Source organism: Symphodus melops (assembly GCF_947650265.1).
Source record: "Symphodus melops genome assembly, chromosome: 8".
NCBI lineage: Eukaryota > Metazoa > Chordata > Actinopteri > Labriformes > Labridae > Symphodus > Symphodus melops.
The window spans coordinates 20,742,085-20,754,935 of NC_136698.1; the positions used below are offsets into that span (position 1 = coordinate 20,742,085).

The window sequence follows — 12,851 nt, forward strand, 5'->3', positions numbered from 1 at the left end:
GTATGCATAGACATATCTAACAAGCTTCATGAATGTGAGTAACTATGTTTGATATCATGTTATGAAGTCATGTTTCAGAGTTAATCCCTCTCCTGTAGAAACACGTTAGCTCATGGACTGTAATATATAGTGTGTCAAGGTAAAGAATATGAGCAGCTTCAGGGTAAATACTTACCAGGGCCAGCGTGAGCAGGAGCAGAAGGCCCACTCCTGGGAGGGAGAGCCGAGCCATGACTGCAGGAGAGCCAAAGCATACACCAACTTGTTCTGTCTGTGTGTGTGAAAACTGTCTGGTCAGGTGGTCTGAACAGGGGAAAAGACAATATTGAGCCCTAAAGAGTGTTGGTTAGAGACACACCTTTGTCAGCTTTACCCTACCTCCCCTTTATGTACAGTGCAACCACACCTGTATGTGCAGACCCCTCCTCTCTTTCTCCTCCCTCCCTCTTTCACTTGATGTATGCACTCATAACTTCAGCTGTCACATGCAGAATATTTCTCAAAGGTGTGTCTTCACGCTGCCTTATACTTTTAAAGGTGACAGTACAGCCTCAGGGTTTAACACTAGATCAGACTGACAGGGAGAGACAGGTAAAGCACACTCTAAAAACTATATTATAAACGAGTCCCTTTTTTCCTGAAAACAAACATTTAATCTGTGTGTCTTCTAAATTAAACTTAGGTCTCTGACAGATGATTGGACCACAGGATACAAACCTCCAGCACAAGTTGCTCATGTTTCTAATCCAAGACTTATGCTTCATTTTTGTTTTACAGTGCTCCATAGAAGCCAACAGAAATAACTAAAAAACAAACAGTCAGTAAATTAAATGAATGGATGAATGTAAGATCAAACAAACAAAGAAGAAAAAAAAAACCATCAGCAAAAAAAAGAGAGGCAAAGTGAAATTAAGAATGAACAACAAAATACACAAATAAATAAATAAACAATCCGTTGTAATTCAAAGTGATCTTGCTGCCTTAAAAACAAAATACCAACACAAAAATCAAAAAACCTCCACACAGCTCCTTTCCCTGACTGCTAGATTAAATATCCCCAAGATAGGAGAGTAGAGGTTGCCAGGTTTGTTCAAAAGCATTCATATTGCCATTAAAGGCATATCTTATTTTTTCAAGGTGCAGTGTATTTGTATGCTCTGTGAGCCACATTATTAATACAGGAGTATCTTTACCCTTCCAAAGCTGCAGGATAAGTTTCTTTGCAATGACTAGTGCATACGATATTTGAGCACATTGTAGGTCCTTTGTTTCTTTGGAAGTCCCAAAAATAATCACTGAATCTCAGAACATTGGCCAGATAGGTTAAAATGTCACACCAAAGACCTTGAAGCTTTGGACAAAGTACAAAACTATGTAGCAAACTGTCACTTTGTACCATACATTTTTCACAAAGGGGTGAGCAATCTAATTTTATGAATTTTCTCTCTTGAGTAGTGTAGCCTGTGTACAATTTTGTATTGGATCAGGCAATGACGGGCATTTATAGAAACTGTGTTTATATTGTGTAAAGCCTTCTGCCAAATGTTATCAGACAAAGGGGTCCCAAGTTCCTTTTCCCACTCTTTAATCAAACCAGTGGAAGGGGTACTCGTCTCCTGTAGTGAGCTATAGAATAGTGAAATTCTTTGTTCAGTCCCTGGACAGTCACTTAAGCAGTTGTCTAAAGTATCAGGCTTGGCCCTTTCAAATTGTGGCAGAAGTGAACGAACATAGTTTCGTAGTTGGAGATATCTAAAAAGATGACTATTTGGCAATCCAAATCTGTCATGTAGTTGTTGGAACGACATGAAGATATCATTTGAATACAGGTCTTTCAATTAACAGATTCCCAATTCTCCCCACAAATTGAAAGCCCCATCAACTAAGGATGGATGGAAAGAGGGGTTCGATGAAATTGGTATACAGAGTGACAGTGTTTTAAGTTTAAATTGTTTAATTATCTGTTTCCAAATTCGTACAGTGCTGTGGATCACTGGGTTATGATTATAGTGAGCCCTTGTTAAAGGGGTAGGTGACAGTAGTACTGCACCAATAGAATAAGGGAGGCAATCCTCCTGCTCCATTTGTAGTCCTTTAGGGAGTACCGCTGAGTCATCCAGCAAAAGAGATATTATTCTTAAATTTGTTGCCCAGTAATAATACATAAAGTTAGGTAATGTCAAGCCTCCAAGAGATCCATGTTTACAGAGATTTGTAATTCCATATACAGTAAATGGCATAATAATGGCATCCAACTTTTTGAAAAAGGATTTGGGCAGAAAAAGTGGTATATTTTGAAGCTGGTACAAATATTGCAGGAGAAAAACCATCATTATTGAGTTCACCCTTCTTATCAGTGAAATAGGAAGTGTCCTCCAGAATTGAATATTGTTTTTAAGCTTCTCTAAAAGAGGGAGAACATTTTCTTTCACAAGACCACTATATTTCTTTGTTATTCCAATGTTATTCTTTTCGGAAGCCACTTTAAATGGGGGAGATGCAAGCCACTCATAACTTTCTAATTTAATGGGTTCCAAACTTATCAATAATAGAAAGAATTGATGAGATAGAAGTTTGTGGTTGTGTTACATACAATAAAATGTCATCAGCATAAAGTGATATAGTATTATTAGTGTATGCTGTGTCATAGCCATGTATATCAGGGTGAGTGCGAATGGTCTCTGCCAAGGGTTCTAGAGCAAGAGCGAACAGTAATGGGCTGAGAACACATCCTTGTCTGGTTACTCTGCAAAGCTTAAACTGGGTGGATAGTGTTTGATTCGTAAGTATTCTGGCAGTGGGGTTCTTATACAATAATTTTATCCACGAATTAAAATCTTGTCCCAAGTGAAACTTTTCTAAAACTGCAAAGAGATATGGCTTGGTCGAATGCTTTTTCGGCATCTAAACTAAGTATTATTAAATTCTGTTGTATCTTAGAAGAGTAAATGACATTGTTGAAAGAACTTCTGTCTGGTACGAAGCCCGTCTGATCTGAATTTATGAGTTTACTCATCACTGTACTAAGTCGTTTTGCTAGTATTTTTGCCAGGATTTTTTGGTCTGAGTTTAATAAAGAAATAGGTCTGTAAGAGGCCACCTCCTCCAGGTCTTTACCTTTTTTAGGAAGCACAGTAATAATGGCTTCATTTAATGTTGGTGGTAAAGACTCCTCATTATATGCATGTTTATATAATTAAATAAATAGGGAACCAATTTGATCTTAAGTTGTCTATAAAACTCATTCCCTGACCCGTCTGGGCCTGGACTCTTACCATTTTTCAATAAGCCAATAGATTTATTAATTTCTTCACTTGTAATCTTGGCATTAAGGTTCTTACGATCCACCTGTTCTAACACATTGCCGATCTGATTTTATGGATTGTTCTGTCATTCTCTAACTTCTTTAACTGTCTTGCTAATAGTTTTTGTGGTTTGTCCCCAAATTCGAAGTATTTTTGTCTTACATAGGTGAATGCTCTATTGGTGTTGCTGGATAATATCTGATTGAGCTTGTATTTTAATGCACATATTGTATTGTATTTATCTAAAGAGGGCACCCTTGCAATTTCAGTGTCCAGATCATATATCTGCTTTTCTAATTTTATCTGCTCTGCTTTATTATTTTTTTATTCTGTGAGGCCTGAAATTATATTATGCACCCCCTGATATAGGCTTTATATGTTTCCCATAGTACAGCAGGCATCGTTTCAATGGAATGGATTTAGGGTTCGCCATACATCACAGAGGTTCATATTTTCCATGTACGTTTTAATAAAGTTGCTACCCTTACACAGTGTAGTTTTCCTGCTGAGTGATTTGTCTAAATATCTGTCTAACACTAAGTTAAAGTCGCCTCCAATTATTGGCATTAGTTGTGTTAGGAATCAAGCTGAAAATCTTTCTATAGAATTCTGGATCGTCGTAATTTGGTCCATAAATATTCAACAAAGTAATTGGAGTGGAAAGCATCTCCCCAGTAACTAGTATGTATCTCCCATTTTTATCAGCTATAGTGGATGTTTGTCTGAATGGCACACCTTTTTTAATTAGTATAGCCACCCCTCTGGCTTTGGCAGAAAATGTTGAGTGGTATACTTGATTAACCCATCTACATCTAAGTTTATTATGAGCATCATTTTTCAAGTGGGTCTCTTGTAAAAAGATGACGTCTGCTTTGAGCGATGTACAGAAGGTCAGGTCTACCTTCTTGTCATTCACGTTTGCATTGTCTTGCATTGACCTAATTTATGGCAGTATAGTTCTTGTACTCTCTGTATTTCTGCAGTCAGAATATAATGCCCACCCCCTCCCTCCTCCCCATGTAAAACCCCTTCAAAACAAAAGCAGGCAGAACACCTGAACAGTGCATCCCAGCCTTATCAGTAACAACCAACAATAATAACAGAACAACTAAAGGGATGCTGGCATATAACCTAAAGTCACCCAGATACTTTATCTCAAACTTCCTTTTTACTAACGTAGTTCCATAGCTAATTATCAGTCGTTTACATCAAAGTAAGACACGGTGGAAGAATGTCAACATAAATAAAGCCTAGACAGAACGAAATTCAGCCCAGAATGTTCATGTTTGTGTTTACTATACCTTAGCTGGGTCTGAGCAGTCTGTATTGAAAAAAAATGTCTTAAACCCGGGTCTAGGCCATCGGCAAACATCTGCTGTAGATCTGTCCCTGTTAAGGACCAAATTGTTCTTGTGCATAGCGGTGGGCTTCGATGGGGTCCGTGAACATTAGCTCCGTGCCGTTGTGTGTCACCCTAAGTTTGGCAGGATATAGAAGTCCAAATTTAACTCCAGGTTGATCTCGTAACAGGTTCCTAGCTGGGGTAAAGGCAGCGCTTCACCACAGCCTGTGGCAAATCCCGAAAAATCTGAATGCGGTCATCACCAAGCTTTAAGTTCTTTTTGCTCGAAACTTTTCGTAGTATTTCCTCCATGGTGTGACAATAGTGAATCCTCGCAATCAAGTGTCGCGGAGGAGCGTTATCTCAGGGTCTGTAGGGTTCGCAGGGCTCTGTGGGCTCGGTCCAGCAACGGTACTTCATCCAGATCCAATGCGTCTTTTAACAGTTGCGCCCATTTTCTTTACCTTCTGGCACCCCGACTATCCTTATATTCTGCCTCTTCGAACGTCCTTCCAAGTCTATAAATTTTTCAGTCAGTTTTTCCACCTTGCCCGAAAGTTGTGCAACTTTTTTCTCTAACTTCACCACAGAGTTTGACATGCTAGTAGCTGAATCCACTATGTCTTTAAGTCGGTCATTGTGGTTTTCTACCTCCCTTCTCAATGCGGAGACTGCCACGTCATTTTCGGCCCTCAACGTAGCAATTTCACCCCGCAAAGTGTCACAGATGTCCGCCTTCATTTGGGTTAATTTGGCATCCAGAGAAGCAATCGCGGTCAGCACTCGTTGGTTGCCCTGGGTGGACTCCTCGTTGGCAGGGCTAGCGCTAGCGCCGAGGTTAGCATCGTCATTTTCCCCCAAGGCTCCACCGATAAGCTTTGTGTTCGCCTTTTTTGGTGACATTTTAGGCCAACACCGTGCTCCCGACAGCCACCCGGAGCCAAACTATTATTGTTTTATGGAAAGAGTGTCTCACTCTGGTGCATATCGTAATTTTAACACATTAGCTGTAGGAGCCGCCAACACACACGTCCTCACTCGCTCATGGCCAACTGGAAGTCCATGAACTAGTTTTTCTCCATCGTTTTGTGAAGGGATATGCCTGATCTTAGAGATATTATGAAGGTGAAAGTAAGCTGTCCTTGAAATGTGTTTAATGTGAGAGTTAAAGGATATATTCTGATCAAAAAGAACTTCTAGATTCCTTACAGTGGTACTAGAGGCTACGCTGATACCACTAAGGGCCGCTATATCGTCAGAAAAAGTCTCTCTGAGGTTCTTAGGTCCAATCACTATAACTTCAATCTTGTCTGACTTGAACAGCAAAATGTTTCCAGTCATCCAGGTCCTAATGTCCTTGAGGCAGGTTTCCACTTTATGTAATTGATTGGTGTTTTCTGGCTTCATTGATACGTATAGCTGAGTATCATCTGCATAGCAATGAAAATGTATGTGTTTCATCATAATATAACCTACCTGCTAAACAGGTAGGTTAAGGGATCATTAGCAGATAACAGATGAGGCTAGCACATGATAGCGTTACTGAATAAAGTTAGCGACACCATAAGGTTAAATTTTATAAATGCCATTTCATCCAATGATGTGGAATTACAGAACATACTTTTAAACGTGATTTATTTTGCTATAGTAAAATAAATTAATGAATTTAATATAATTTTAGGACATCTGGTTGTACAGCGGAGGAATGAGGATGGATTTTGGAGTACGAGCTAACATGATAAAGTTAACTTAACAAAAAAACAATGAAGAAAGCTATTTTTGTTATATTGCTATAAATTTAGAGGTCATGTTTGAGATTTCTAAACAGCAAGTTTGAACAAAAAGGTAATTTATAGATTGAGTGTTTTAAGCTTTGTTTCTCTTAGCTGTAAATATCAGCTCAGCTAGTTATGATCATGGCAGAGGGGTAAGTTAGAAGCCCTAAGTGAGATTGAAAGCACATAGAAGTTTAAAATAGACGAACAATGTTGAAAATAAATTGCAATAGGCTAAATGGGGAACTATATTCTGCATAAGTATATAGGCTACTACTGTATTATACAAGTAATTATACTAACCATGTAATCTCATTAGGGTGTAAGCAGTCATACTGAACATGTTATATGAATTATTTAAATAATCATACTAATTGAATAAATAATTTTCAAGGACTCCTACTTCTGTGATGCCATCATGGTGAGAACCAATGAGGCTGCAGGTAAGGATGGCTGGGGACAATGCTCTGTTACGCTGCAAAGTAGTGATGATGGCTGTGTGCTAGTAAGAGGAAAAGCAGTGATGTTGGCTGGATGCTGGAGCACTTGTAGGAGTAATGGTCAGCCCAAATGTTTCCATTGCAACAACTAATGGGATTGATGGCACGTTTGAAGCTGTTCGGGGGTTGCCCGATGTTGAATCTTGGCTACTCTTGTGCTTTTTAGCCTGTTTGGATTGGCTCTTACTTTCAAAATAGCCACCTGTTAAGTGTTGTTTTTTTCTGTCATTTCGTATTTTCTTTGCCTCAATTCACAACCTCAGCTGTATGAATCTTTTGTAGATTTTTTCTTGTACTCCACAGCATGATGGAAGCGGCCTGCTGGAGAGTGACTAGGCTTCTTTATCCAACACACTCACTGCATTGGGGAGCTCCATGAGGAAGGAACCAGTCTTGGTCCTAAATAGCTCCTCTATTTCTTTAATGGAGTCATAGGCTTCTTGGGAGGGACGACAAAGTGTAATAAACTCCCTTGAAGTCTTTCAAGTTCATTAAGATGCTGTTTTCTCCAGCAGGGCTTTCATGACTCAGATTCAGATTTCTGCACATGCAAGCCAAAGATATATTTCTGCCTTTTGCAAAACAGAAAGTAGACAGTGAAGTTATTCTGAAGTTGTAAATACTATGTATTTATGTATATACAGTGTTATGAAGTGCAGGATTGCATACAAATTGTAAACAGAAATCAGCTCAGGAGCTCCTGCCTCACTCACTCGGAGTGCAAACTCAGTGTGTAAACACCTAATTTCCCTTCAGGGATCCGAAAGTTAAATCTTCATTTAATTCAACGCATTTGCAATGGATTTCCTGGACAACACAACATCGTCATGCTGCTGATGCTCATCCTCCTCTGACCCGTTGTGCTGTCAGGTAACAATCATTGATAGACTAGGGATGGACCAGGACAAAAGGAGTCTGACAGGTAACTGTCTCTGATCGGTCCTATCTGAAAGTCAAAGATTGCATTGCATCATTAAGATTACATAGGCCCTTAATTACCATGGGATTACTGAAATGGAAGAAAATAAACTAGTATGAATTTTTAAACACAACTCTCACTATATGGCGCTGCCTGGGAAGTAAGACGAGGAGCAGCTAAACATCTGACACACAGAACAGAGAAGGAGAGGGAGAGGCAGGAAAAGAAGCCATCGTATGAGAAGCTAACTGCTAAGTTAGCCCAAGAGTATGTAGTTTAAGATAAACAAAAAATCAATAGCAGATAGCTCGCTAAAGAGGAAGAGTACTTGGTGATTACAGTCAAAGTATGCAGTGATTTAGAAACAACAGCTGTAAGAAACTACACAAGATAGAACGATTTCACTTTAGCTCTATTGATCAGTGCAGGACCAGTGAGACACAACAAGAAGTAATGCAATACGCTCAATGTCACCGTAGTACGTCCATGTGCTTCCACTGGGTCCGCTGCACTGCGTCTCCACTCTGTATCTGCTCCTGCTTAACGTGAAGGTCAAACAAAACAAAGCAGTCAGTGAGGGCAGAGACATCCAACAATTGCAAATCCACCCCCAAGGGACGGCTCCAGACGTCCCTGGATGAACAAGGTGACGCCACTGAAAGTCCCTGATCAATATCTTATAAATAATGTCTTGACCCTGGACCTCCCTGGACCTCTCCTCAGGTCCCCTCCCAATCAACAAGGTAGGGCCTTGAGGAGAATAGCTAGAAGTCGTTTTACAGTGTAGACAGGCCCCCCATCAATACTCTGGGGGTGGAGGGGGTTTGGAGAAGGAAACTAGAGGACTGATTCTGTTGGGCTTTGTTTTTGAGACATGGAGAGTTGAATAACCCTCATCGTCCTCAGGAATTTGAGCTGGACTCCCTCTGGGTTCACAATAACAGTAATAGTGAACAGACATATGACTCTCTGTGCCAACTTCCGTGACTCTAGGCATAGAGGCAGGTCTTGGGTGGAAAGCCAAACCCCAAGACCTACCCTATAGCAAGGAGCCAATGTGGAGTTTATATCCCGATCTTTTGTACCAGCTAGCAGTGCGGAGGAGAGCTGCTCAAAGCCTGAGGTGATCGTACCAAAACTTCCCCGTCCACTTCAGGAACAAAGGTAGCTGGTAACCATACACACACAGGAAAGGAGAAAGTCCTGTGGCAGAGACAGGGAGAGAATTGTGAGCATACTCAATCCAAATCAAATGCTTACTCCAAAGGAAGGATCTTGGGTTACTGCACAATGGAGCCCTGTCTCCAGCTGCTGGTTGTAACGTTCTGTCTGACCATTGGACTGAAGGTCGAATTCAGAGGACAGACTATCTGTGGCTCCGATGAGTCTACAGAATTCCTTCCAAAACCAAGAGTCAGACTGGTGACCCCGTCACCAGTCACCCCGACCTCCATCAATGTATAATGGGGATAAAAAAAAAAAAAAAAAAATTAAAAAAAAAAACAAAACAGTATATATATTTTTTTCCCCCCCTTTTCTATTCAAATAGTATATAAAATATATAATAGCTATTATAATATTCATATGACAAAGTATAATGAAACAATGTGAAAATATAACAATAGAAAGCAATGCATTTTAGAAAATCATTATAACATAATACTATAATACAGTAAAATTTAAGATAATTAATCACTACAATTATAAATAATTTATTAATTAAATATGAAAATAATAGTAATAATGGTAATAGCAGTCAATATACCGTACATCACACTAAGAATTTAATAATTAGTGTGAATGCTTCAAAGCATGCTCAGTTTTAAAGTTTTAAAGCATTCACACTATTGTTATCCAAATCTTTATTAGTGTGAATGCTTCAAAGCATTCACACTATTGTTATCCAGTTCTTTAATCATCTTATTCTTCTACTTCCGTACGTTTTTTGGCCCTCTTCTTTTTTCCACCGTTTGTGCTACTTTCACCGTTCAACTATCATACTGTTCAGCTTTTTCTGCTCATTATGGCTATGACTTTTCATGTTTTTACTACTTTTACTTTTTAAGTTATTTCACTTTTTCCACAAATTTTCACAATTTTTTTCCCCATTGAAATGAATGGGATTTTTTCCCACTGTTTCACCTTCTTCTCAGCCTTATAACTTTTGCTGTGTTCCACGTAGAGACTTCATTTTTACTTTAAAACGTTCACACGTTTTTCCACTACATTTACATTGTTTTGCTATCTTTTATACTTTTTAAACTATACCTCCAAATGTTTTGTGATTTGATGTTGATGTTTTTTACTGTCTTCCCCGTTTTTGAATGGGTGTGTATGTGGTGGGATGTTCAGAGCTAGAGTGCGTGACATCATCGCTAGAGTGCGGCAGAGTTGGGAGATGGTTTCAAAATCTCCCGAACAAATTGCTCTAGCGACCACAATTTTCACACCACATGACTAAATTTACCCTCAAAACGTAGGAAAACTATTGTCCTCTCACTCACATTAAAATTTCAGGACAAACGGAACAACGGTTTGGACACAGTGAGCTTCAAAGCGGCAGGTGGTCCAAAAAACTCTCCATCTGCGACAATGTTAAAAGAAACAAAAAATGTTAAATGAAAGCAAAATTGACTAAGTTTTTACATCACTGTAGTTCCAACATTTCTTGGATCCCAGACATAAAAATTACATCAACGCGTTCAGCTATCTCTCCTCTTGCTCATATCATCATTCAGCCACCAACTCTTCATTTTACCCCTTAAAATAAGCACTGAATAGGGAGAGGTTTCCCCTGTTTTCTCAGTCGAAGCTGCCAGCTGACTGCCGTTGCTCTTGATTATACTGTAAATGCTTTACTTTTTCCATTTACTTCTTGATTGGCGGCTGTGGCTCAGTTGGTAGAGTTGTCGCCCCTCAATCAGATCAGTGACTACTTCTTGTTCTACTTTTACTATTCCTACTTTTACATTTTTTTTACTACCATTACTTTTACATCACTATTTCTTGTTCTTGTACAGACACTTTTACTTCTTGTACTAATTTTACTACTGTTTTTTCTGCTATTTCCTCTTCTTCTGCTTCTTGTATTTCTGCTTTTGCTACATCTTCTTCTATTACTATTTCTTGTTCTTCTGCAGATACTTTTACTTCTTCTGCTTCTTGTTTTAGTTTTGCTACTGTTTTTTTCTGCTATTTCCTCCTCTTCTGCTTCTTGTATTTCTGCTTTTTCTACATCTTCTATTACTATTTCTTGTTCTTCTGCAGATACTTTTACTTCTTCTGCTTCTTGTTGTACTTTTACTACTGTTTGTCTTCTTCTACTTTTCTTCTGCTATTTCCTCTTCTTCCACTTTTTCTTCATCTTCTGCGGCAGGAAGCATTCACACGCAATTTCCGCAGGGAAATGCAAATTGTCTAGTTTTATATAGAAATAATTGTATCAATAATCATGATCAAATAATTATAATTGAAGTATCACGTAAGTTCCGACAGGTCACGGAGTCACGCTTTAATATTGTGCTAGAATTCGTGTCAGCTGATCTCACTCAAGCCTAATCAGCTGATGGCCAGCTGATCTGCTGAAAGCACCCTATTGGCTAAATAGTTCTTACGCCGCCTTATTTAAACTGCTCTAGCCTGCCTACACTTCTGCTCCCTCTGCATGCCGCATTTGCAAGCGCATTTGCAACCCACCTCCTCCCCTGCTCCTCCTTTTATGATATCTAACTTAAATAATGTCATGCTTGCATTGATGCTGGCTTGGGGGGTTGCGGCTCATCTCCCTGCCTTATGGCGTTCCTTGCATGCGCGGGAAGGGCAGGGATGTGTGCTTTTCCTGCCTAATGCCTTCCAACGTAAGCACGGGGAAGGGCAGGGAGATCCCTCAGAGCCATACCGCCAAATATACGTAATTGCGTCAAAGTATTCTCCTTGAGAAAGTGGTCCTGACTGAACTATAAATAAATCAAAATCAAAAACAAATAAAGTAAAAAAATGTCTAGAACTAATAATCATAGTACATAGTAAACATAATATGATAATGGTAAGTAGTTATCACATCAAAGTAAAGGTAATGAATGAACAAACAAGAAAGAGCTGTATGGATAACTAGATAATGAGTGTGAGGTAGATATGAATGACAATGTTATTTCTGTGTTGAGGGGGGAGTTGGTTCTCAGGCAATTGCCATTATAGTTATTGTTAATAATAATAATAACAACAGAAGGGGAATCCAAAACAAAAAAAAAAGTAATACTAATAATGTTAATAGTAAATGATAAACAGAGCGTGGGTTCATGTTTGGAAGTGGTTGAGGAGGGGGGCCCAAACAGAGAGGAGTTCTACTACTGAGTTGTGGGTGGGTATGAGTGAATTTTCCAGCGAGATGTGTTCAATGAGTAAGTTTTTCTAGTGCGGGATGTTTGTTTTGTTCCTAGTTTTCCAGTTGGTGAGGATGGTTTTCTTGGCGATAGTCAGGGCTGTGAGAAGTAGTTTATTGCTTGATTTGTTGAGGTTTGTTAGTGACGTGTTACCGAGTAAGCAGAGTGAAGGGATGTGGCAGCCCATCATGGTGGAAAGTGATGTAGTGAACTCGTTCCAGAATTGTTGAATTGGGGTGCAGTGCCAGAAGGCGTGAAAGTAGGTGTCTGGTGTATTTTGGGTGAAATTAGTACAATTTTCGGTGCTGAATCCCATTTTAAACGTTTTCTGTCCCATGAGGTATGTTCTGTGTAGTATTTTATATTGGATTAGTTGTAGGTTTGTATTTTTCGTCATTGAATAAATATTTTGGAGGATTTGATTCCAGAAGTCGGCATCAGGAGCAATCAAAAGATCTGTTTCCCATTTTGATACCGGTAGAGTTATGGAAGTGTCTGATTGAGATATGATTTAATATATTTTGGACAAGAGTTTTTTTATTGAGGTGATTTTTATTAATTCAAGGGTAAATGGTGGGAGATGGAGGTGAATGTCTGTGGTGTTATATTTGGCATGAATAGATTATTT

The 12,851-nt window shown here is 39.1% G+C and overlaps 1 protein-coding gene across 1 annotated transcript in view; it reads right to left on the reverse strand.

The window, feature by feature from the left end:
- LOC306828595 (desmoglein-2.1) overlaps window positions 1-232 on the reverse strand; it is a gene marked incomplete at both ends in the record, with an annotated part of 45,461 nt that extends 45,229 nt beyond the window's left edge. Inside the window, one exon of the mRNA XM_079351117.1 lies at window positions 176-232. Within this exon, the coding sequence (XP_079207243.1) occupies window positions 176-232 (57 nt within the window). The remainder of the gene's footprint in view (window positions 1-175) is intronic.
- Between the last annotated feature and the right edge of the window lie 12,619 nt (window positions 233-12,851).